At 43.4% G+C, this 24,794-nt stretch overlaps 1 protein-coding gene across 1 annotated transcript; it reads left to right on the forward strand.

Annotated features, from left to right (window-relative positions):
- Nucleotides 1-5,648: 5,648 nt before the first annotated feature.
- Nucleotides 5,649-22,967, forward strand: dusp5 (dual specificity phosphatase 5). The gene is made up of 4 exons (XM_078413410.1): nucleotides 5,649-6,171; nucleotides 11,890-12,038; nucleotides 16,644-16,863; nucleotides 19,871-22,967. The coding sequence occupies exons 1-4, from the start codon at nucleotides 5,808-5,810 to the stop codon at nucleotides 20,263-20,265; spliced, it is 1,128 nt and encodes a 375-aa protein (XP_078269536.1). The 5' UTR covers nucleotides 5,649-5,807; the 3' UTR covers nucleotides 20,266-22,967.
- Nucleotides 22,968-24,794: the final 1,827 nt, after the last annotated feature.

Here is a 24,794-nt window from a genome sequence, read left to right on the forward strand (position 1 = left end):
AGGTTTATTAGCCAGTAAAGTGCCCTTTGTGTGTAAGTGAGAGGCAGAACTTGAGGGGAGTCGACGGGAAAATGAGATGGGATTTGTACAGGATTAGTGTAATTCAATGCTTGAAGCCAGCATGAACTCGTTGGACCAATCTTCTTGAATGAATCGATTATAGATATTTTTCTTTAGTTTAGTTTAGAGATACAGTGTGGAACCAGGTCCTTCAGCCCACTGAGTCTGCGACATCCAGCAATCACCCATACACTAGTTCTATCCAGGGCCGTCTTAACGCATGGGCCTGATGGGCACTTGCCCGGGGCCCCACGAGCATAGGTGCCCCATGCTGATCTGTGTATGTTAAATGACTTGCAATAAATAAATACTACTTTAAAAATGTAAGTTCAATAAGTGCTTTTTTCGCAACATTTTCGGTCCCTAAGTGTTTTTTTCGCAACATTTTCCATCCCTAAGTGCTTCTCACAGCGATCTGTTTCGCAACAATTAGCTCCCTAAGTGCTTTGCTTTTCCATCCCTAAGTGCTTCTCACAGCGATCTGTAAGTGCTTTTCGCAACAATGTAGCACCCTAAGTCCATCGCTAAGTGCTTTTCGGTAAGTGCTTTTCACCGGCACGACAGGGGGGGCTGGTAGGGAAAGGGGGAGAGTAACGGTGGGGGCGACGGGGAGGGTGGGAGGAGGAGAGAGTGGGGATGGGAGGAGGCAGAGTGGGACTGGGGAGGGGGACAGCAAGGGTGGGGGTTGGTGGTGGGGGGAAGAGAAAGTGGGGGAAATGGGGGTGCTGGGGAAAGGGGGGTGGCGGAGTGTAACAGTTGGTCTGGGGGAGAGGGGCCCCAGTACACTGCTTTGCCCGGGGCCCATAATGCTGTAAAGACGGCCCTGGTTCTATCCAACTCACTAGGGACAATTTACATAAGCCAATTGACCCGCAAACCTGCAAGTCTTTGGAATGTGGGAGGAAACTGGCGCATCAGGAAAAAAATCCCACGCGGTCAAGGGAGAATGCATAAACTCCGTACAGACAAGCACCCGTAGACAGGATCGAACCCGGGTCCCTGGCTCTGAAAGGCAGCACCTCTACCGCTGCGCCACTGTGCAGCCTGCAAGTTATGCTGCTGCAAGTAAGGATTTCACTGTTCTGTTTTGGTACATATGACAATTAAAAACTCATAGCACTTGAGTCTTTAATCACTTGACGTGGACATTCCAACAGCATCCCACAACATCCCAAACACAGTGTAGAATCGCCAGTTGCTTCACAGGTCAGGTAAGGAGATAATAGCTGAGCAAATTAATATTGAGACGTTTAAGGAGCATCTGAGGGAGGAAAGTTCTCATGAAGAAGAAAAACTGGGTGTAGAGCTGAAGGCCTCTGCAGTTCCCAGGACCGCCATTAATCATGAAGCAATTGAAAGTGGTGAATCTCCCTTTCCTATAATGCGTTTCAGTAACTGTTGTCCTTCTTTCGCGATGGAATGGATAGTAGAGATTGTAGTTTAAGTGCTAAGCACCAACACCAACAGATTGGTCATTCTATGAGACTTCCATATAATCAGCACATCTGAGTCAAATGAACCAAAATATTCACTGAATACATGCAGCAATTATCAAAACTGTTTCGTTGTACTCGAAACTTGCCATGCTGCAGTCATGTCTGTTGAATCAGGCCAAGGACATTTAGGCACCATTATTCATTCATTTGCTCTGACTGTGCCTCAGAAATGCAAAAGGTTTCTCAGAACAAGTTGCCGCGCAACACAAAGTAACAATGATGTGTAAGAGAATGCTGGAAATTCATCAGAGGTGAATCAGCATCTACAAGAGAAAAGCAATTAGCAGTTGGGTGTGGCTTTATCAACAACATGCCTTGGCCATACTCATTTCTCTTGGTATTAATATTATTTATTCCATTTTTATGGGGTATTTACGCTGTTTGCTTAAGGAAGAATCATTACCCTGAGGTCTGGGCAGGCTTAGCAGCTGAAACGCCCAGGAACAACCTGTGATAGGCATTGTTTTATTTGTCTAGGTAGTAGTTACTAGGAACAGTTCTATTGCATCCAATGGCATTATGTAAATTTTCGGCACTTCTTTCTTGTGAAGCCAGTTTCCTATTTCACTTATCTTTAGTTACACGGCATTCTGCTTTCATAATACACCATGCATTGTGCAGGGTGGCAATTAGTGTACGTTTATTAGTGAACTACAGCATATCTGTTAAATAACTGGTAATTTTATCTGGTTGTTTTGCTGCGGTCACCCATCATTTTATTTACTAACCTTCTTGCTACACCTTTGTGGCTTTCTTTGGTTGAGAGAGTTAACAAATTTGGGCTTGTTTCAGATATCTGCTTGTCCTCAGCTGTTTGAGTTTCTCCAGAATTTGTTTCAGGCATCAGATGATCTTATCATATCATATCATATCATATATATACAGCCGGAAACAGGCCTTTTCGGCCCACCAAGTCCGTGCCGCCCAGCGATCCCCGTACATTAACACTATCCTACACCCACTAGGGACAATTTTTACATTTACCCAGCCAATTAACCTACATACCTGTACGTCTTTGGAGTGTGGGAGGAAACCGAAGATCTCGGAGAAAACCCATGCAGGTCACGGGGAGAACGTACAAACTCCTTACAGTGCAGCACCCGTAGTCAGGATCGAACCTGAGTCTCCGGCGCTGCATTCGCTGTAAAGCAGCAACTCTACCGCTGCGCTACCGTGCTGCCATTGTTGTTGTCTCATGTTGGCCTTTCACCAGCACGAATGATTGAGTTGCCCAGGGATATGACACAGTACAGTGTTGCAACCTAACTTAAGTATTAGTGTAAGACACAAAGCGCTGGAGTGACACAGCAAATCAGTCAGCATCTCTGGAGAAAATGGGTAGGTGATCAAGGGTCCCAGCCTGCTTTGGTGTTGTTGATGAAAGGCCAAACAAACAACCAGTTAGATTGGATCTGATGTGAATCAGTAAATTAGTTTTATTGTAAAATAGACTTGTATATAATTGCACTCATTTATTTCAGCCAATATAATTGATCTTCTCATTATAATGTAAAATAAACAATGTCACATCACTAAATCATTGAGGCTTAGTTTAGTTTAGAAATACAGTGTGGAAGCAGACTGTTTTCAAGAAAGAGCTAGATTTAGCTCTGAGGGCTAAGGGAATCAAGGGATTTGGGGAACAAGCCAGAACGGGGTACTGATTTTGGATGATCTGCCATGATCATATTGAATGGTGGTGCTAGTTCGAAGAGCCGAATGGTCTACTCCTGCACCTATTTTTGTATGTCTATGTTTTCTAGGCCCTTCGGCCCACAAATCAGAAGTGACCCCAATCACCCCATATATTAGCACTATTCTACACACTATCAACAATATACAGAAGCCAAATAACCTACAAATCTGCATGTCTTTGGAATGTGGGAGGAAACTGGAGCACACAGAGGAAACCCACATGGTCATGGGGAGAACGTGCAAACTCCATGCAGACAGCACTTGTAATCAGGATCCAGCCTGGACCTCTGGCACTGAAAGACAGCAACTCTACCACTGCACCACTGTGCCACACATTACTGGACAGTACTTCATACTGTCTTAACAGATCATCTCTAATAATTCTCTTCTACTTTCCAAATTTACTGGAGACATTTTATTTGATGCTATCTTCTGTCCAGAATTCCACTAAGCTGCCCTGCCCATGAGTTTTATTTCCCATTTTCAATAGCTAGAAGAGGAAGGACCTGAGACCGCCAGTGCAATGAATGAGGACACTATTAACCTGGACTGCTCTGAAACCACAGTGGTCAAAGTTAGGTGGGAATGGGCCATCAAGAACGAAGGATGAATATTGCTCCACTATTCTACAAAATCACAGTTGATCTTCTATCACAGCTTCTTTTACCAGCACTACATGTCAAATATTAGAGGGCATGGATTTAAAGTGAGAGGGGCAAAGTTTAAAGGAGACGAGCAGGGCACGGTTTTTTTTACAGAGGGCAGATGTGTGCCTGGAACGTATTGCCAGGGGTGGTGGTAGTGGCATTTGAGAGGCTTTTGGATAGACCACATGGATATGCATGGATCACGAGCAGGTAGAGGAGATTAGTTTAACTTGGCACAATGTTCGGCACAGGCATTGTGAGCTGGGCCCTTTCCTGTGCTGTTTCTATGTTCTACATCCAGAATACTCAGAAATCCATGGGCCCATCCATGATTGAATGAGCACAGACCACTGGGGTGGAACATTTCAAAATGTCAACACCTTTTGAGTAAATGTTTTTCCTCATCTCAATCCAAATATGGCATGCTGTTCTTTCAGTCCTAAAAACGGGGCCAGTTGGAGTTCTTGGTTGCTAGCCTTTTTAATTCCACTTGCTGTGACTGTATCACCCTACAGTCACAGCAAGTGTCTGGCCTTCTTCACTGGCAGAGTGAGGCCTGGCACAAACAGAAACCTACAACCCAACGGATTCACCATTGAATTCTCCAATGTCACATAATCCCCCCCCCCCTTTCTCATCTACTCAGTTTTCCTCCCCACACCTTTTTTTCCACTCCCCCTCCCGCACCATAACCCAGTTCCTTTCCCCTTCTCCGCTTGTTTCCACATCAGCCGCGCATCCCTCCCTCTTCTTTGTCAGATAAGGAGAAGAGTGAAATGTAAAGCCAGAGGCATGACTGTTGGTAGAAGGGGTCGGGGAGAGGGAGAAGCGTGCGAGAGAGAACAGAGATGGGGAGGGAGCGAAGTGACGGAGAAATGGCGCCAGGAGAGTGAGGGAAGTGAAGGCACGGTGTGGTGGGGTATCACGGGGGGAAAGGGAGGGGAGGGGGTAGTTCTTACCTAAAAGTGGAAAATTCAATGTTTACATCATTGGGCTGTAAACTACCCAAACGGAATATGAAGTGCTGTACCTCAAGTTTGCATGTGGCCTCTCTCTGGCAATGGAGGAGGTCTAGGACAGAAATGTCACGCACAAAGTGCTGGAGTAACTCAGCAGGTCAGGCAGCATCTGTGGAGAACTTGGGCAGGTAACGTTTCGGTTCGGGACCTTTAGTCAGTCTGAAGAAGGGTGCCGAGCCGAAACGTCACCGATGCATATTTTCCAGAGATGCTGCCTGACCCTCAGAGTCACTCCTGCACTTTGTGCCCTTTAAAAAATAAATAAATAACCAGGCATCTGCAGTTCCTTGTTCCGACAGAAAGGTCAGAATGGGAATGTGAGTTAAATGGTAAGCGACCGGGAGCAATAAAACCGTTGGTCAGCAGTGATAATGCTACTTCATCCAGTCTTGTCATTGTGGGTGTTGAGCTGATTCTGATGCAAACAGATATTTGGCACATGGACACGCATTTTTTTCCCAGTAGCAGGATGGCCTGGCTTTGACTAATGTTTAGTGAGTAAGTCCCCACCCCCACCCAACCTAATCCATGACTGAGAGGTCCGCTTTGCGCGGGGGAGGTCGGTGGGCGTCAACCTTGGATCCAAATATGGAAATCCTACGACGTCATATTCCGTATATGGATGGCACTTGGCGTCACACCCCATATATGGGCATCTACGTCGCACCGGCAGTTCCCCACTTATAAATGCTACCAGAGGGGAAATCACCCTTCTCAGAACCTTGATTAGTTTCAATCCACAGCGAGGAGAAGAAGCGCTTTCTCCGTGGTTTCGACATATATCCTCGTACTTTAAGAATCTGAACTTGGAGACAAAGTTTTTCTTTAAATATATATATATATATATCTATATCTATATATTCATATAAGATATAATATATAATTCAATCATGACAGTCTCAGCGATCGACAGCCAGCGCTTGAAAAAATTTATACGCAAACAAAGGGGTAGAAGCCTGATTCTAGATTGTAGACCGTTTCTATCCTTCGCCGCGTCCCACGTTCACGGCTCGCACAGCGTGAACCTGAATTCGGTGGTGGTGCGAAGGTCGAGAGGTGGCCCGATTCCGCTACAGTTCATCATCCCGGACGAGAGAGCCCGAGCCAGGCTGCGAGAAGGCAGGGTGTCGACCGTGGTGATACTGGACGAGAGAACTTCGCAGAGGCAGAGGCTGAGCAAGGACAGCGCGGCACAGAGCGTGTTAAACACGCTAACTGCTGACATCTCCACAGCCAAAATATACTTCCTCAAAGGTGAGATTGGGATGCGAACCGTTCGCACGTTCAGTCTTTTAAAGCGGCGGGGATTTCTGCAGTTTGATGCAAGAAATGTGTTTAATTCAATCTCGACACCCACATCCCCACCCCTCACCGCCACCACCACCTACCTACCTCTTCCCAAATCTCTCGGAGAAATCAGGTTAGTACTGCAGAGGCAGGCATCGTTTGCAGCTTTGGGTTACGTCTATGCATGCTCCTGGCATGGATCTTGAGATTATCAGCTCAATGTTTGGAATTATATTATTTCCGATATTGTTTCTCAAAACTGCCATAAACTTGTAAAGCCATAAGGCATGCCCTTGTTGCCTTTTAAATCAATGTATATCTTGGCGAGGCAAATCCTTTTCCGACTGTGTGAGATTGCATCGTTTTGGCGTTACGATGCTCAGCGAATTGATAGAGAATTATGTGTAGGAAGGAACTGCAGATGCTGGTTTACACTGAAGATCAACACAAAAATGCTGGAATAACTCAGCGGGATTGACAGCATCTCTGGGGGAAAGCAATAAGTAACGTTTGGGGTCGAGACCTATTCTGAAGAAGGGTCTCGACCTAAAACATCACCTGATAGAGATTTCTTTTGTGGGAAGGAACTGCAGATGCTGGTTTACACTGAAGATGGACTCAAAGTGCTGGAGTGAGCGGGTCAGGCAGCATCTCTGGATAGAAGGAATGGGTTACGCTTCAGGTCGAGACCCTTCTTCAGACTAAGTCTGACTAAAGAAGGCTCTCGACCCGAAACGTCACCCATTCCTTCTATCCAGAGATGTTTTTTCCCCTCTGGCCTTTTTTTAGCGGCTGAGTTTGTGCACATAACATACGCGTTGGTTCAATTGTGTGGTGCATTTTTTATACTAGGAGGGTTGAAGCATTAACTGGAGAACGCTGTTGGAGAATGCAAAGCGAGTCGGGGCCGAAATGATGTACAATTAAGCATATTGTGAATCTGATGACGGGGTAGCTATTTATTCGTGTAAGTGCTTGAAAGGAATTCTTGTAGACTCAAAAGCAATGGTAGCAAGGCGGGCCATTTACAGTAAATTCGTCACAAGCTGAGCAAAAAAACCGGAATAAATGTTTCAGGTGTGACTGTTGACGTCAACTCCAAGCCAAATCCACGCATGGCGAGTCACACCCAAAACACCACTCATTCCATCCTCCAATGCTCACTCACTCTGCACGTATCCATTTCTCTTGGCCCTGTTTATCTATGCATCAAGGCTAATGGGAAGAGAGCAAGGGGGTGGGTGGGTGGGGGGAGATGATGCAGGGATTTAGGAAAAGATTTGTGCACTGAGAATACTTCAGTGTCGCTTTGGTAAGAACCCATCCAGCATTATGGATGGAAGGCCGCCTAACCCATACCATAAGCTTCTGGTTGCAACAAAACATGCTCGTCTATTACGAAAGATAGACACAAAATGCGGGATTAACTCAACTGGCCAAGCAGCATCTCCGGAGAAATTGAGTAGGTGACGTTTCGGGAACCCTTCTTCAGAAACGTCGCCTATTCCTTTTCGCCAGAGATGCTGCCTGGCCCGCTGAAATACTCCAGTATTTTGTATCTGTCTTTGGTATAAACCAGCACCCGCAGTTCCTTCCGACATAGGCATCAACAAAAAGTGCTGGAGGAATTCGCGGGCAGCATCTGTGGAGGGAAATGGACAGACGAGGTTTCTTCAAGTCAGACAAAGGTTCCCTTCCCGAAACGTCGTCTGTCCAAAGATAGACACAAAATGCTGGAGTAACTCAGCGGGACAGGCAGCATCTCTGGAGAGAAGGAATGGGCGATGTTTCGGGTCGAGACCCTTCTTCAGACTGGGTCTCGACCCGAAACGTCACCCATTCCTTCTCTCCAGAGATGCTGCCTGTCCCGCCGAGTTACTCCAGCATTTTGTATCAATCTTCGGTTTAAACCAGCATCTGCAGTTCCTTCCGACACAAGTCGTCTGTCCATTTATACAGATGCTGTCTGACCCGCTGAGTTCCTCTAGATCTCAGTGTTTTGTTCAAGATTCCACCAACTGCAGTATTTTGTGTTGCGATTGCATGAACGTATCTGATTCACAGAAATCTGGAAATGTACAGATCATCGCGTCCGCGTCAGGCCATTTCCACTTGAGATTGCATCAAATATATTTCACAGCGCAATAATATAATTAGTCACGAGTGAAGTGCACTTGGTCCTACTAAAATCGACGGTAAGAAAAGTCAGATGAGTTCATTTTTGACAATAGGAGATGTTTCAACCATTTAAGAAGTACAACGATACTAGACCTGGCAATGCATTTCTGAAGGAAGGGGTCCCGACCCGAAACATCACCCATCCTTGTTGGCCAGAGATACTGCCTCACCCGCTGAGTTACTCCGGCACTTTGTGCCTCTCTGTGGATCTGGCAATATGGGGGAAAGAATGGATTAAGGATAGGGTATGTGTGGGCGTTGAGATCACCAAATGAACAGTAAAGTTAACAATATTTTCCCTGAACGGCAGAAGTAGTTGGGTGTCCATGCAAGCCAGCTTCCAAGTCTATCAGCAAAGATATGATCTCAGAGGGGTGAATCATGCAATGAATGCTAGCTACTGTCAGTCACCACTGTAGGACATGATTGTAGCTTGAGTGAAGTGGAAAATATTGTTTCTTGACTGAAAGGATGATCAGGTGGGTTCCATCTTCCCGATTGCTGCATGGTGAAAATGAACACTTCACATATTCATATCAGTGGAATGTGGGTGGTTTGGGAGCCCTTTGTGAAGCAAAGGGACATCTTGTTTAACTATAATCTTTGATATCCAAATCTGATAAAGAGGCGAGGGGACCAATGATACCAGACAATAGGCAAAAAACCCAGATAAGAAAACGTGAGCCATCCCATCCCGCCCACTCACCCAAATGCTCATGAGCAATTATTCTCTGGAGACCAAGGGACTGCAGATGCTGGTTGACAAAAATAAAACCAAGTGCCGGAGTCAAAGTGTCAGGCAGCAGCTCAAGAGGACATGGGCAGGAGATGTTTTAGATCAGACTGAAAAAGAAGGGTCCTGATTCAAAACGTCGCCCATTCATATACTCCAGAGTAATTCTGCTCAGTGGTATTAATCTGATGTTAAGAAGCAATTAAATCCTTCCCTTCACCCGGGAGGGATTAGTGCATAAATTCACTCATTCAAAGAGCTGAATTAGGCCATTTGGCGCATCGTCTACTCCACCATTCAATTGTGGCCGATTTATCTTTCCCTCTCAACCCCATTCTCCTGCCTTCTCCCCTTAACCCCTAACACCCATACTAATCAAGAATCTGTTAATCTCCACCATAAAAATATCCATTGACTTGGCCTCCACAACTGTCTGTGGCAATGAATTCCACGGATTCATCACCTTCTGACTAAAGACATTCCCCCTCATCTCCGTTCTAATTTTTTTTAAATCAAGCAGTGCTGTCCATGTTCTTTACATCCCTCATTCTTTTATTTTGAAAAATAGTGATCCCGTTTTCCTCTCACAATCCAGACTGATCTTGGAAAAGTACCCATTTTGGTGTTCATTCCAGAGAGACTTTCCAGGAAAAAAATCCTACCTGGGAGCCAAATAGGAGAGAGATTTTTGTGTGGCAGATATCAAAAAGGCTTTTGGCACATTGGCCTTTATCAATCAGACTATTGAGGATAGAAGTTGTGAGGTCATTTTGCAGTTATATAAGATGTTGGCGAGGCCGCATTTACAGTATTGTGTTCTGTTCTGGGCACCATGTTACAGGAAAGATGTTGTCCAGTTGGAAAGTGTACAGAGAAGATTTACGAGGATGTTGCCAGGACTCGAGGGTCTGAGCTATAGGGAGAGGTTGAGCAGGTTGGGACTCTATTCCTTGGAGCGCAGGAGGATGAGGGGGTAATCTTACAGAGGTATATAAAATCATGAGAGGAATAGATCAGGTAGACGCATAGAGTCTCTTGCTCAGAGTAAGGGAATCAAGAACCAGAGGACATAATTTTAAGGTGAAGGGGAAAAGATTTAATGGGAATCTGAGGGATAATGTTTTTGCACAAAGGGTGGTGGGTGTATGAACGAGCCGCCAGAGGAGGTAGTTGAAGCAGGGACTATCTCAACATTTAAGAAACATTTAGACGGGTACATGAATAGGACAGGTTTAGAAGGATATGGAGAATCACAGGCAGGTGGGACAAGTGGAGATGGGTCATGTTGGTTGGTGTGGGCAAGTTGGGCCAAAGGGCCTGTTTCCATGTTGTATGACTCTGTGACGATGTGATTTCTGTGTAAATTTGTGGGGTGTGTATCATGTACTGAATGTGTCACAGCAGTTGGCATGAAGAGATAATTAAGAGCTGTTTGAAAGTTTCTTGAAGGCAATTTTATTTCATTCGAACTGGCAAAGATGTTATCTTGTAAAAACGTAATCATTCACAGCTATGTGAAAAATCCCTTTAAAAAACCCTCCTCACAGCCGAGGTTAATAATCAGAATACTGGATCAACATTAAATATTTATGTGCAGAAAGGAACCGCAGATGCTGGTTTATACTGAAGATAGACACAAAGTGCTGGAGTAACTCAGCGGGTTAGGCAGCATCTATGGAGAAAAGGGATGGGTGACGTTTCGGGTTGCACTGTGAGTCTGAAGAAGGGCCCCGACCCGAAACATCACCCATCCTTTTTCTCCAGAGACGCTGCCTGACCCGCTTAGCTACTCTGGCACTTTGTGTTTATCTTAAATATTTATGTTCAGGTATTTAATGCAATACCTGCTTATTCAGAAATAAATTAAACCAAAACATGCTGATAAAAGGTTTGATAAGTAGAAACGTAGAAACCCTTACCAGAACGTATGTGTTTTACACACTGTGCCTATCGAGCCTTTCCATCAATTAAGATGGTCAATGGTGAAACCTACGGAGATGTTGATGTATTTGAATTTATTGCATCATTTCTCCCAGTGAGACTTCAGTGTTCATTTTAAAATGTGCTCGAGGTACCCCTTTCGATGATTCCTTTCCAACCCATTTTTAAATCCTTCATTGTATGTTTTATTAGCAAAAGTTCTATTTTTTAATACATTTTCAAAATTCTGTTGCCTATTTCAGTTAATTTGTTCCATTTGACACTAAATGCTTCTGCTCCCAGCCCTGTTGTTTTCGTGGTGTTTTATATTGTGAGGCTCAGTTTTGTATATGCTGTTGAAATGCACCCGAGGATGATTTAGCTTTTCAAAATCTCTGCAAAAACGCAACAGTTGTAGCGTTCAAATGGACTAATGCGAGGGACAGTAATGACAACGCTTTTCATACAGTTGTACTTTTCTCAATCAAGTGCCTTATCCCATTATTAGTTTCCAGTGGTCTCCAATGCCCCCTCTCTGTCGGAATTTATACTTTGTTTTCTTATATTCTGTGTTTTTTGTTGTTTGTAATACAATAATTTTCTTGTTTGTAATACTGTGTTCAGCCTATGTGCCGTAAAGTCTCCTACTTATCCTGTAATGTATTTAATGGAATTTGCCATTTTTGACTTACTGAGCAGACTGTTTTTGAAAAGATTTAAATGTAAAAGACATGGGATATTAACCCTCTAGTGTTATAATGCTTTCTTCAGTGTGAAATCGAGAAACAAAGGATTTCTAATGAGCAAATGGCAGCATTCAAACTGATGTTTTCTCCTTTGATCTTTGTTTGTAGGAGGATATGAAGACTTTCACTCCCTGTACCCAGAGTATTGCATTGAGTCAAAGCCGACCTTGAACTACCCCAGTCTGCAAGAGGTTGCAGAACCTGATGCAAACCAACTTGAGAAGCCCCGTGGCAATTGCAGACCAGCCTACGATCAGGTGCGTGCGGCTATAGAATAAGCACTAAGCCCTTTGCTGAGGGAACGGTCTGACTTGAGAGTACATTTCCTTTGAAAAATGCCACAAAAGAGGAAACGGCATCAGACGTAGTTGTTTTTGAAAAGCCACTGTGGGTTATTGCCATCACAGCATGACATCATTCATCATAATCGGGCACATATAAACGTAGACTACACCAAAAAACAGTGCTTCTTGAATCAAAAACCCAGCGGATAAGTAATGTGGTTTGGTGTTCTTTTTTAAACAACCTAATTCCTATTTCCTGAGAGTTTTAGCATATGCTATTTTATGAGTTATCTTGTTTCAGTTGTCTTCCCTATTTTGCATCTGCTTTGCAAGACAAGTTATATTCCTGTAATATCTACATTGCAGCATTTGGTCTGAAGGTGGAAGCGGATGTTTGAACAGCTCTGCTTAAACAAACAATTTAGTCTGAATTAACAAATGATTTGCCTGAAAAGAGACCAAAATCTTGCAAGAAAATTTGTGATAAGTTTCAACTTTTAGTTTGTATGAATTATTTTCTCTGGTATCTGAACATTGCAGCTCAGGGTAGCGTTTACTACCCATCCACATTGTCCTTGATAATGAAAGAATGGAGTAGCACCTTCGTAAACCACTGCAGTCCTTGGGTGAAGCAACTCCCACAGTCCTGTTGGGAATGGAGTTCCAGGATTAAGACTGGAAGACGGTAAAGAACCCGCAATGTATTTCCAAGTAAGGATTGTGTCCAAACCTGTGGATGGAGTTGTTCACATGGACTCATTGTTCTTGTCCTTCTTGCAAGTAGTAATCATGGGCATGAGAGCCGCTGCTGGAATAGTCTAGGCAAGTAATTGCAGCGCAGCTTGCAGGTGGTGACTGTTATGCAACGGTGACGGGGGGAAAGGATGCGTGGCGTGGTGAAATAGGCCACCGGTCAATCAGGTGGCCTTGACCTGGATGGTGTTGAGGTTCTTATGTTTTGTTGGAGCTGCACTCATCAGGGCAGGTTGAAAATATTCCATCCCCTTCTGACTTCTGCTTCGTAGGTAGTGGATAAGTTCATGTTCATAAGTTCTCTGGAAAGTGATCCCGATGTAACGCAAAGCAGCAACAGTGAGCAGGTTATTTGTAAGTCACTCCTGATAGCATTGTCAACAACATTTCCATCATTTTGATGATTGATAATGCTATACAATCCCGGGTGATATCTTACCCGGCAACCATAAAGGAGGCTCCATTGCTAATTTTGAGGGGGATACTGAAATTTAATCATAGCAGTAACTGGAAGTCAAATCAGAATGCACGAGACCAATGAAAACAGTATTCAGTCTCCAATAATTGATCATTTAGATCACAATTTGTTGACAGCATAAGAAATGAATTTCTCTTATGAAAGACACCATTGTCTTAAAACCGCCCCAAATGTTTTTTACCGCTCTCCTTTTCTGGATTTCCTTTGGCTTTCACTCCAGTTCTATGGGTTCTGAGGTGGCTGTTGGGATCAATATGGGATCTGTGTACTCTGCCACAGGTGGGGGCAAGATATGCTCTTCAGTGCAATGGGCGGGTGAGAGGGAAAATGTTCCTTCTACCATTCCCACTGAGTAAATGCATTTACTGATAATCTGGTTACTCCTGTCTCCAGACCGGATATTGTTGAGTCCCATGATCATAATTGAGTTAATACCAGTGGAACAAACCCATAACGACATCAACATTTAAAGTAATGTCGGCATACATTTGCCTCTGATTAGTTTACAATTTAATTAATATTTAAAATCATAATCAACTTAAGGCAATAAAACATTCCTCGGTCATTTCCTCAATTTTTTTGCCGGATTTCCTGATGTCACTCCAAATCAGTTCCACAGTTAAGTCAAAGGAATCCGGGGACAGAATGATTGCTTTTAACTGGCGATCAAACTGGAACTCGTGAGGCTAATGAAAATCACTGGAGTGTTGCCGATAGCGGAAGTAGAAAACCTTTTCCACTTGAGAATTCAAAACCGAATTGTTCTTTTTAAAAATGGAGCACACCTCCTTCCTCAGTCAAACATCGTAAACAAAAGAGCAGCTAATTTCTGAGGCCAATTATTTTTAACACTACATTCTTTCAGGCAGTAATCCTAGTTGCTTTTCGAGGCTGAGCTGCATTGCATATTGTGCATGTCATTAAAAACTCCTACCTCCAGCTATGGCTCTCCTTGGCGATTTGAAATAAAAGGAATGTTTCTCTCAGCTATTTACTGTTCAAATTGTCTGACTAGGCAGCAAATGATTATAATATTAAGCAGGCAATTCAAAAAACTCATTTTAAATTCATGTTTGGGCCTATGATATGTATTTTTTAAGAGAGATACCCATTGTTCCTTTTAAATTACTAAAGATTGAGCAGAACTGCCGATATGGATGCCCACTTATTCCTGTTTGTCCTCAATATTGAATTCTCCAATTAAAAAAATCATCCACTCCTTGTGCTCCTGCGGTGTGCACCCCTCCATCTTGATGCGCACCCATTTCTCCCACTATCGTGCTCTTCTTTTTCACCTCTCCCTCTCCTCCTGTCTTCTTACGCCTCTATCCCTCGCTCTGGCTTTACATTTCGCTCCTCTCCTCTCCTTTAGTCTCCTTTTCATCTCTAGCCTTTATCTGCCCATCTGACAATTAAACCCTCCCTCACCTGTACTCAACTATCGGGTACTGTGTTTTATCCCACGCCCTCCAACTCTTTTCCAACTTTCTCCCTCTCACTATTATCGGTCTGGTTCCAACCCGAAAGGTCGCCTATCCATTCCCTCCACAGATGCTGTCTGACCCGATGAATTGCTCCTTCACTTTGTGTTTTGCTCAAGATTCCAGCATCTGCCAGTCCTTGTACCCCGGTTCATCTTTGTTCTGGTATCGCTCCAGACACCAGACCAATGATTGCACAGCTAAGCAGACGGGATTTTAGTTTTTAAGTAGAGATCTGATGAAGAGTCACACGATGGATGCCATTTGGACTCCAGATACATCTAAATCTATGGAGATTGGGCCATTTAAATTAAGAAACATCATTCATGGCAGGTGGAAACGGTTACAAATGCCATCAGCATGATCCATCATCAAAAAATATCATTTAATTTCACTTGCTTTCTAGTGGGTAGACAAAGCATTAGCTCAAACATATCTACAATACGATCAGCATCAGGCAATTATGGCCCAGTGAGATTTCTACTTTGCTTTTTTTCCCTTCCTATATGTATGAGCCTGGTTTCTGGTTCACCCATGACTGTGACTGTGTGACTAACAATATACAGAAAATTGCAATTGCACCTCTCATTCAGCCCAGCAAATTGAGCAGTAAGCTTTCTGCGTCATTGTACGATCCTCAAATTCGAAAGATCCGATATCTGAAGTTGTGTAAATGGCCTGAGAGTAAGAGCTGCTAAAAACACTGCATGAAGTGGGTAGAAGCAAGAAGGCAGAGTGGAATAAGTGCAAACGTTACATAAATGTGAAGTGCTTGAGTTCCAATAATTAAACTAAATTTGTACAAAAACTCATCCATATAAATATCCGAGATGAATAATTTAATCCTGCGTCTCATTGTTCTGCCCAGCTAGACAGATCATCACAGTGGGTCACTTATGCTTAATGATATTAGCTTGCATGTGCCCACGCAAATAAGACGGTCTGCCACTTTAACAGGATATGATTAGATGTGGCTGGTGTCTCTTTGTTAGCTCTGACTGTTCATTTAATTATAGGCATCATCAGATAGAGATCTTAAAGCGACCCCTAGAGATTGGTTACCATTTGTTTTTCTGAGTTTGAAACCTTTTTCTGGAGCATTGATTTCCCTATGACAATGTTACTGTGGTTAATGTTTACATCCCATTTTTATTCTGAATTAAATACCTATTGAATTCACTGTGGAACACGGATAGGGAATGGACCAGCTTAGAATGGTGCAAGGACCAACATCTAAACACATTAGTGTCCTTACATTTTAGAAAGCAGATTCCCTGCACAGGAAATTTTCAATTACGCTAAGATGCTTCTTCCACATTATTTGTGAGAACACAAGTGACTGAAGAAGGGTTCCCACCCGAAATGTCGCTTGCCCATTTTTAGTTTTATTTAATATCACGTGTATCAAGGTACAGTGCAAAGTTTTTTTGTTGCATGCTATCCAGTCAAAAAAATGTCTATACATGATTACAATCAAGCCGCCCACAGTGTACAGATGCAGGATAAAGGGTGTAACGTTAAGAGCAAAGTAAAGTCCAATTAAAGATAGTTTGACGGCCTCCAATGAGGTAGAAGGGAAGTCAGGACCGCTATCGAGCTGGGGATTTCCTCCAGCACTTAGTGTTTTGATCATTTGTGAGAATACCACTGTCCAATGGATGACCATGAACCGATGCCAGTGTTCACAGAGGTCAAGAAATCCGCGGGAACCCATGTGAACTGGAAAGGCAGCAAAGTAAAAGACGACAAAGGAATTGTGAGGCACCTTAATCAGCTATTGGTTCTCTTGTGTTTTTGTGCTGCCATGGTCTATTTTTTTGTTGCTTTCGATGTGTTGTTGACCGTGTTTTGTTCTTCAATTTCCAGGGGAAACCTGTGGAGATCCTGCCCTATTTGTACCTGGGTAGTGCATACCATGCATCCAGACCAGACTTTTTAGATGACCTCCACATCACTGCTTTGCTAAACGTCTCCCGTAACTGCGCGGAATACTTCAAAAGCAATTATCTCTACAAGTTCATCCCGGTGGAAGACAGTGCCTCAGCAGATATAAGTTCCCATTTCCAGGAAGCAATAGACTTCATTGGTATGTACTGACTGTATGTTTTATGTCTTCCGATATAAGACATTGTATGTTTTTTTAAGGCATTTGCCGGAATTGAATCCAGGTTGGAGTTGGTAATAACGTTAAAACTTACCGAATAGTGAAAGGCCTGGATAGAGTGGATGAGGAGAGTCTAGGACCTGAGGGCATGGCCTCAAAATAAAAGAAAGAAGATGAGGAGGAATTTCTTTAGTCAAAGGGTGGTGAATCTATGGAATTCATTGCCATTGATGGCTGTGGAGGCCAAGTCATTGGGTATTTTTAAAACGGAGATTGACAGGTTCTGGATTAGGAAGGGTAACAAGGGTTATGGGGAGAAGGCAGGAGAATGGGGTTGAGAAGGAAAGATAGATCAGCTATGACTGAGTGCTGGAGTAGACTCGATGGGCCAAATGGCCTATTTTGCTCTTGTGACTTATGAACTTATAACCTTCGAACAATATTATTAGTCTAGCAATTAAAGGGCTGATTTTCATACAAATGAGAGATCTTTTAATTTTGAAACTATTGGTTCAATTCGATTTCTGCCACACTCTACAGAAAGCAGGAACGGAAATGCCTGTTTCAAAACAATCCACAATTGGCCAAAGGAAAAGGGATATTTAATTGCAGGTTAATATTTGACAATCATTGCTTTTTCCTCTTATCTGAAGTCCAATTTTATGAACTATTTCCCTTGATTACAAAATCGGTCTTTGACAAGAGGTCAAATGATGGTATAAAATATTAAATGAGTTCTAAATCAACTCTAATTACTCAGTGGCTTAAGGTTTCTGTAAGAAACTCACAGAAACAACAGTGGTATTTGCAGATACGATGGCATTTAAGAGGGCTTTCTAGTAGGAACATGGATATGCAGGGAATGGATGGATATGGGTCACGTAAAGACAAAGATGGTTAACTTGGCATCATGTTCGGCACAGACATTAACGGCTGCAGGGCCTGTTCCTGTCTGTACAGTTCTATGTTCTAAGAAGCAGAACACCATCTCAACACTGTGGGCCGTATAGTGGCGCAGCGGTAGAGTTACTGCCTTATCGCACCGGAGACCCAGGTTCAAGCCTGACTTCGGGTGCTGTCTGCACGGACTTTGTATGTTCCCCCTGTGATCGTGTGGGTTTTCTTCGGCAGCTCCAGTTTCCTTCCACATTCCAGGTTTGATCCACTCTATTGTGCTGCCTGTACGGTCTCTGCACGTTCTCCCTTTGACCACATGGGTCCCAGTTTCCTCCCACATTTCACAGACATACAGGTTTGTAGGTTCATTTGGCTTCTGTAAATCGTCCCCAGAATGTTGGATAGAACTTGTGACTCTGTGGGGCGAAGGGGCATGTTTCCGTGCTGTATCTCTGAACTAAAAAATGAAACAGTGCAGTATTGGGGTTTCTTGCAAGCTTGGGGCAGTGGTTTATTGCAGAGCAGAGAAAAGGGAGCTTTACATTTGACTGAACGCATTTGTTTTGGGCGCGGTCGGCGCTGACATCAGTTATTCAAAATAGGAAAATTCCTATTCCTGATCACTGAGATATTGATATTTCACAATAAAAGAGTGAAATAAATAACTGACTAGAATAGCAACAATCTTATCGGAATGCCAGACACAAATGCCCAGGCATCTGAACATTCAAAATAACCAGTAAGCAGGTGCAAAACAGGTTTAATTGCTTTTTGATCCAATGCATAACTTTTTCCATAAAAATGCAATAGAATTGTGAAATTGGTACCGTAAGTAGAATTGAACCACACTGATGAGGAACATCTTATGTTTAGTCCACAGTGACTGCAGAGTTGACAGTAGAACTGTTACTGGTCTTGAAGATTATTAACTATAGCAAGGAAATAAAGTGAACTATTCTTTCCATACCTGTTCATTATTCAGTGTGTTTTGGTTTTCTGACAGCTGCATCTGATTGTGTCAATGTTGATTGGGTTAGATTTAGCTGCCAAGCCCTGCATAGCTTACGATCACTCATTATCAGTGTTCACCATCAAAGGTATTTATTCACAAAATGCTGGAGTAACTCAGCAGGTCAGGCAGCATCTCGGGAGAGAAGGAATGGGCGACGTTTCGGGTCGTGACCCTTCTTCAGACTGAAGAAGGGTCTCGACCCGAAACGTCGCCCATTCCTTCTCTCCCGAGATGCTGCCTGACCTGCTGAGTTACTCCAGCATTTTGTGAATAAAAACCTTCGATTTGAGCCAGCATCTGCAGTTATTTTCTTATACATCAGTGTTCACAATAATCATTTCATTGAATTGGACTGTTTATTAACTATGAAACCATTCCCTAGCATAAATCAGAACCCTAACAGATGGAAAAGAGTGACGTAACTTAGTGGGTCGGGAAGCATCTCTGTAGAACTTTTCTAGGTGATGTTTTTGGTCAGGAACATTCTTCAGACTGATTTGGGGGGGGTGGGGGGGTGGGTGGAAGAAGCCTGGATGATAGGAGATCAGGACAATGCCTGTTACCTGCCATGCTTTGTTCTGCCTGCCCCTCCTCTCTTCCAGCTTTTCTCCCCTCTCCCCCACACACAATCAGTATGAAGAAAGGCCCCAACCAAAACGTTAACAATCCGTGTTTTCCGGAAATACTGCCTGACCTGCTGAGCTCCTCTGGCACTCTGTGTCCTTTTGTTTTGTAAGCCGGCATCTGCAGTTCCTTGTTTCTAAATGGAAAAGAGTAACTGAGGAATGAAAGAAACAAGTGTCTATTTAAATGGTCGCTCTGCACCTTCTGAAGAAGTCTGTCTGAAGACGTGTTCCGACTCAAAATGTCACCTATTCCTTTTCCCCAGAGATGCTGCCTGACCCGCTGACCTCCTCCAGCACTTATTGTCTCTCTTGGTTAAACTCCAGTTGATCTGTTCTGGTTGATTGATAAAGTATACTTAATTGAAAATACGCTTTTACTGGAGTTCACGGACACATCAGATATTTTGGAAAACAACCTGACCATGAGTTAAATTGAGTTTGTGTTACTTCACAGATCACGTGAGACTGACAGGAGGGAAGGTCCTAGTCCACTGTGAGGCCGGGATCTCTCGCTCACCCACGATCTGCCTGGCCTATCTAATGAAGAGCAAGCAGTTACGATTAGAGGAAGCCTTTGACTACATTAAAGAACGAAGAAATACAATTTCTCCAAATTTTGGATTTATGAACCAGTTACTGAATTACGAAACCGAAATGCTCCCCCTCGCGCACACCGCCAACCCGTGTAAAAGGGACACCGCGTCTTGCTCCGCTGAAGAATTGACCTTCAACAAAAGTGTGGACGGTTCCGTTTTCACCTTTCCCAGTTCACTCTTAAGTACAGTGCCAATACCACCACCGGGTCACCAGTTCGAATTCAGCCCAATAAAGGTATCGCTTTCATGCTGAAATGCAGCACAACAGCAGACACTGTGGAGTGAAGAAACGTGAACACTCATGTCATATGATGGTGAACTTTGGCTGCTTTTAAATGGCTTCTTCAAGTCCTGCAATACTTTGTGCTTACCAAGCTTAGCTCTTGCGATGTTCATCCCATTTAAGAACCTTCAGCTCAGCACATTTTCTGCTCAAAAGCTGCTGACTACTACTGTAACTCATTACTGTGCCCACTGGAGTGTGTTAAATATCGCCTCTGTTACTTATACTGCATACATGTCTACCTAGCCTAGTTAGGCTGGAGGTCTTTCATTGTTTTACGGCTCAAAGTTTCCGCGTACATTAATACAAACCAAAGCTGACATCAACAGTATACAATGCTTCTATATCTACCCATCTGTGTCCAATTCGAGGTCTGCGTGGTTTTGTGCTTGTCTCAAACGATAGCATGAACAGTCTTAGTGTTATATGTGTGATGTTAAACAAGGTAGAACACCTAGTAAATGTCTTTCTCCAAGAAAACAACCATAATACAAAGGAATAGGGGAGACAGCTACAAATCTTTCTCATCATTGTTCATGAACTGTAGTCGCTGCTGGTTTATAGTGTCAGGATAAATACTTAACCACCTAAAAATGATTCCAAATTGAAATTAAAAATAATCAAATTAATTTAAATATGTTTTTACCCCAAGCATCAAGTTTTACCTGAATGTACTACAAGAAGTTATTTTCTTTCTCGGACTCAGTAGATTTCAAACTCTTGATGTTCATTCCAATTGTTTGACACATCCTGTTTGTACATTTACATGGAAATGGAAGATAAACCCATTATTTTTCCAGAAAATAAAAACCTTTATCGTATTGTGCACCTCTGCAGGGTGTAACACAAAAAATAGTTAAAATTGGATAAACTCCATGCATAGGAAGGAAATGCAGCTGCTGGTTTAGACCGAAGACAGACACAAAGTGCTGGAGTAACTCAGTGGTTTAGGCAGCATCTCTGGAGAAAAGGTATAGGTGACGTTTCGAGTCAGAACTTCTGTCTGAAGAAGAGTTCTGACCCAAAACGCAAATTATCCCTTTTCTCCAAAGATGTCGCCTGACCCGTTGACTTTCTCCAGCACTTTGTGTCTATTTTGGGTAAACTCCAGTTGACCTATTCTGGTTGGGACACCAAAAGAGTTCTTTAAACTTGATTTTTTCCCATTGGAGAGTGAAAACATTTCATGGCGCAGTGCTGCCTCGTTCTTGTGAGCATACCTTGTCCCACTACAGGAACCTATGTATTAAGACTAGTGGTTGGACATGAAGCCATTAACTGTTAGACTGCTGACAACATATGAGGAAAGATTGGAAAGACTGGGCTTGTATTCACTGGAATTTAGATGGATGAGAGGGGATCTTATAAAGACATGTAAAATTCTAAAAGGACTGGACAAGCTAGATGCAGGAAAAATGTTCCCAATGTTGGGCGAGTCCAGAACCAGGGGCCACAGTCTAAGAATAAAGGGGAGGCCATTTAAAACTGAGGTGAGAAAAAAACCTTTTCACCCAGAAAGTTGTGGATTTGTGGAATACTCTGCCACAGAAGGCAGTGGAGGCCATTTCAATGGATGAATTTAAAAGAGAGTTAGATAGAGCTCTGGGGGCTAGCGGAATCAAGGGATATGGGGAGAAGGCAGGCACGGGTTACTGATTGTGGATGATCAGCCATGATCACAATGAATGGAGGGGCTGGCTCGAAGGGCCAAATGGCTTCCTCCTGCACCTATTTTCTGTGTTTCTATTTAATGAGATTGGTGACAGGGAGGCTCCCATTTGCATTCTTCCATTAGGATTAGGGTTATGAAAGTTCTATATCCCTCAACAACCCTCCCCTCATGCACATGCTAAATCAGCGTAAGCATGGCTCTGCTCAGATCCAGGACGGATTTGGATTCAAAAGCGAGATTACTTTCTCGCTCTGTATTGCTGAACTTCCATGGGTTGATTCTCTGCCTCCCCATTCCACCACTCAAATCCAAGATATCAAACATTCCTCATTTATTTTGTATATAACTTATCATACTTTATCTGCAACCACAAAGGTGCTCTGGTTTCCTCCCACATTCCAAAGACGTGAGGGTTTGTAGGTTAATTGGCCTCTGTAAATTGCTTTGCGTGTGTAGGGAGTGGATGAGAAAGTGGGAGTAGATAGAAATAGTGTGAACGGGTGACCGGGGGTTAGTGTGGACTCGGTGGGCCGAAGGGGCTGCTTCCATGCATTTTTTTTTCAATCAATCAATATAATCGTTGAGGATAGTTACATCTTGCAGATTGAAGCCAGGCCAGTAGTAGCTGCCTGGGGTTATATGTGCATATTGAGGTAAACCTTCCATCTCATCTAGTTTGTGGGGGGGGGGGGGTGAATCATACCACCATCAACCTCGCAAATATCTGAGCACAATACTACCTCTGAAAGTTGAAAATAAATTAAATGTTAATATAACCTTGGTGCTCTTTACACTTACAACCCTGTTGATTCCCACATCTTGTTCCCCCAGCTCCCCTGCTGGTATAGTAAACAATGAAATGCAGTTTGAGTCATTTTGTCAAGTTTGTCTCATGATCCTGTGAAGCTCCGTATACAACCTGCGAACTGTGTGTGAATATTTTCAGGGAAAGTTGCAATATCTTATTGTACATGAGCAATACATTTTGGGAATATGTGCAGTGGTGTTTATTTGTATGTTTTCTTGTACAATATCAATAAAACAAGATTTCAAATGAAAAAAAAATCGGATTAAAGTCAATAAATCTCCTTCCCACTAACACCCACCAATGAAACATATTACACCAAGTAGTAATGTGACACAGTGGCGCAGTTGGTAGAGCTGTTGCCTCAGAGAGCCTGATCTTGGGTGCTGTCTGTGTGGAGTTTGCACGATCACCATGTGACCACGTGGGTTTCCTGTAGGTGCTCCTATTTCCTCCCACATCCCAAAGATATACAGATTTGAAGATTAATTAGCCTCTATAATTACCCCCATTGTGTAGGGAGTGGATGAGAAAGTGGGATAACTGAAATAGTGTGCATGGACCCAATAAGTGAAAGGGTCTGTTTCCATGCTAAATCTCTAAAAATCTAAACTCTAAACAATAGACAATAGACAATAGGTGCAGGAGGAGGCCATTCGGCCCTTCGAGCCAGCACCACCATTCAATGTGATCATGGCTGATCATTCTCAATCAGTACCCCGTTCCTGCCTTCTCCCCATACCCCCTGACTCCGCTATCCTTAAGAGCTCTATCTAGCTCTCTCTTGAATGCATTCAGAGAACTGGGCCCCACTGCCTTCTGAGGCAGAGAATTCCACAGATTTACAACTCTCTGACCGGATTTTTTTTCCCTCATCTCCGTTCTAAATGGCCTCCCCCTTATTCTTAAACTGTGGCCCCTGGTTCTGGACACCCCCAACATTGGGAACATGTTTCCTGCCTCTAACGAGTCCTTGTTATTCATAAGGGATAGGGGCCTGGGCTTTGTACGAACAACAAAATGTATGGATACTGCCACTAAGGCTGCTGTCAATAACCCCAAGGCTGCCATGACACACAGAGATCCACACCTCCATGGATATAACAAGTAGATGTAAGTCACAGATCAAGTTACAGTTTCACCTTGTATGTAAACCCAGCCACATTCCCGACCACTCCTTCCCCAAATACTAGAGGGCTGAGCCTTGAGTCGCGAGGGGCAAAGTTTAAAGCAGATGTGCGGGGAAAGCTTTTTAATACGGAGCATGGTAGGTGCCTGGAACATGCTGCCGGGGGTGGTGGTTGCTGCAGACATGTTAGTGGCATTTAAAAGACTTTTGGATAGGCAAGGAATGGAGGGAAGTGCGTTATGTGCAGGTAGATGAGTGATGGTCTTGGCATCGTAGGGCACAGACATTGTAACATTGTACAAGATGTTCACCCTTTCATCTCCAACACCCACTCTCTTTCTCACGGCACCTTCCCGTTTACCCGTCCTTTTAGTTCCTCCCTTCCACCACCCAGGGATCCTAAAATTCACCCTATATTATTCTTCTCATGATTTTGTACATCTCTATAAGATCACGCTGAAGGGCCGAAGGGCCTGTTCTTGTGCCATACTATTCAGTGCTCTATGTTCAGTGTTCTGGGGTTCCTAATTCCAACCCTGACCCACGACCACAGATCCAGTTGCACGCTTGACCCATACAAACTGTATCCTATTCCAGCTGCAAAACCATCCATATTCATAAGTTCATATGATCTAGGAGAAGGATAAGACCAGTCGGCCCATCAAGTCTACTCCGCCATTCAATCATGGCTGACCCATCTTTCCCTCTCAACCCTATTCTCCTCATAACCCCTGACGCCGTACTAATCAAGAATCTGTCAATCTCCACCTTAAAAATATCCTTTGACTTGGCCTCCGCAGCCATCTGTGGAACTGAATTCTACAGATTCACCACCCTCTGACTAAAGAAATTCCTCCTCATCTCCTTCCTAAAGGTACGTCCTTTTATTCTGA

Source organism: Rhinoraja longicauda, chromosome 16 (assembly GCF_053455715.1).
Source record: "Rhinoraja longicauda isolate Sanriku21f chromosome 16, sRhiLon1.1, whole genome shotgun sequence".
NCBI lineage: Eukaryota > Metazoa > Chordata > Chondrichthyes > Rajiformes > Arhynchobatidae > Rhinoraja > Rhinoraja longicauda.

Excerpts from the sequence above, each read along its gene's own strand:
- dusp5 (XM_078413410.1), top strand. The coding sequence starts at position 5,808 with ATGACAGTCTCAGCGATCGACAGCCAGCGCTTGAAAAAATTTATACGC. Across the intron at positions 6,172-11,889 it reads CAAAATATACTTCCTCAAAG|GAGGATATGAAGACTTTCAC; the intron begins GTGAGATTGGGA and ends CTTTGTTTGTAG. Across the intron at positions 12,039-16,643 it reads GCAGACCAGCCTACGATCAG|GGGAAACCTGTGGAGATCCT; the intron begins GTGCGTGCGGCT and ends TTCAATTTCCAG.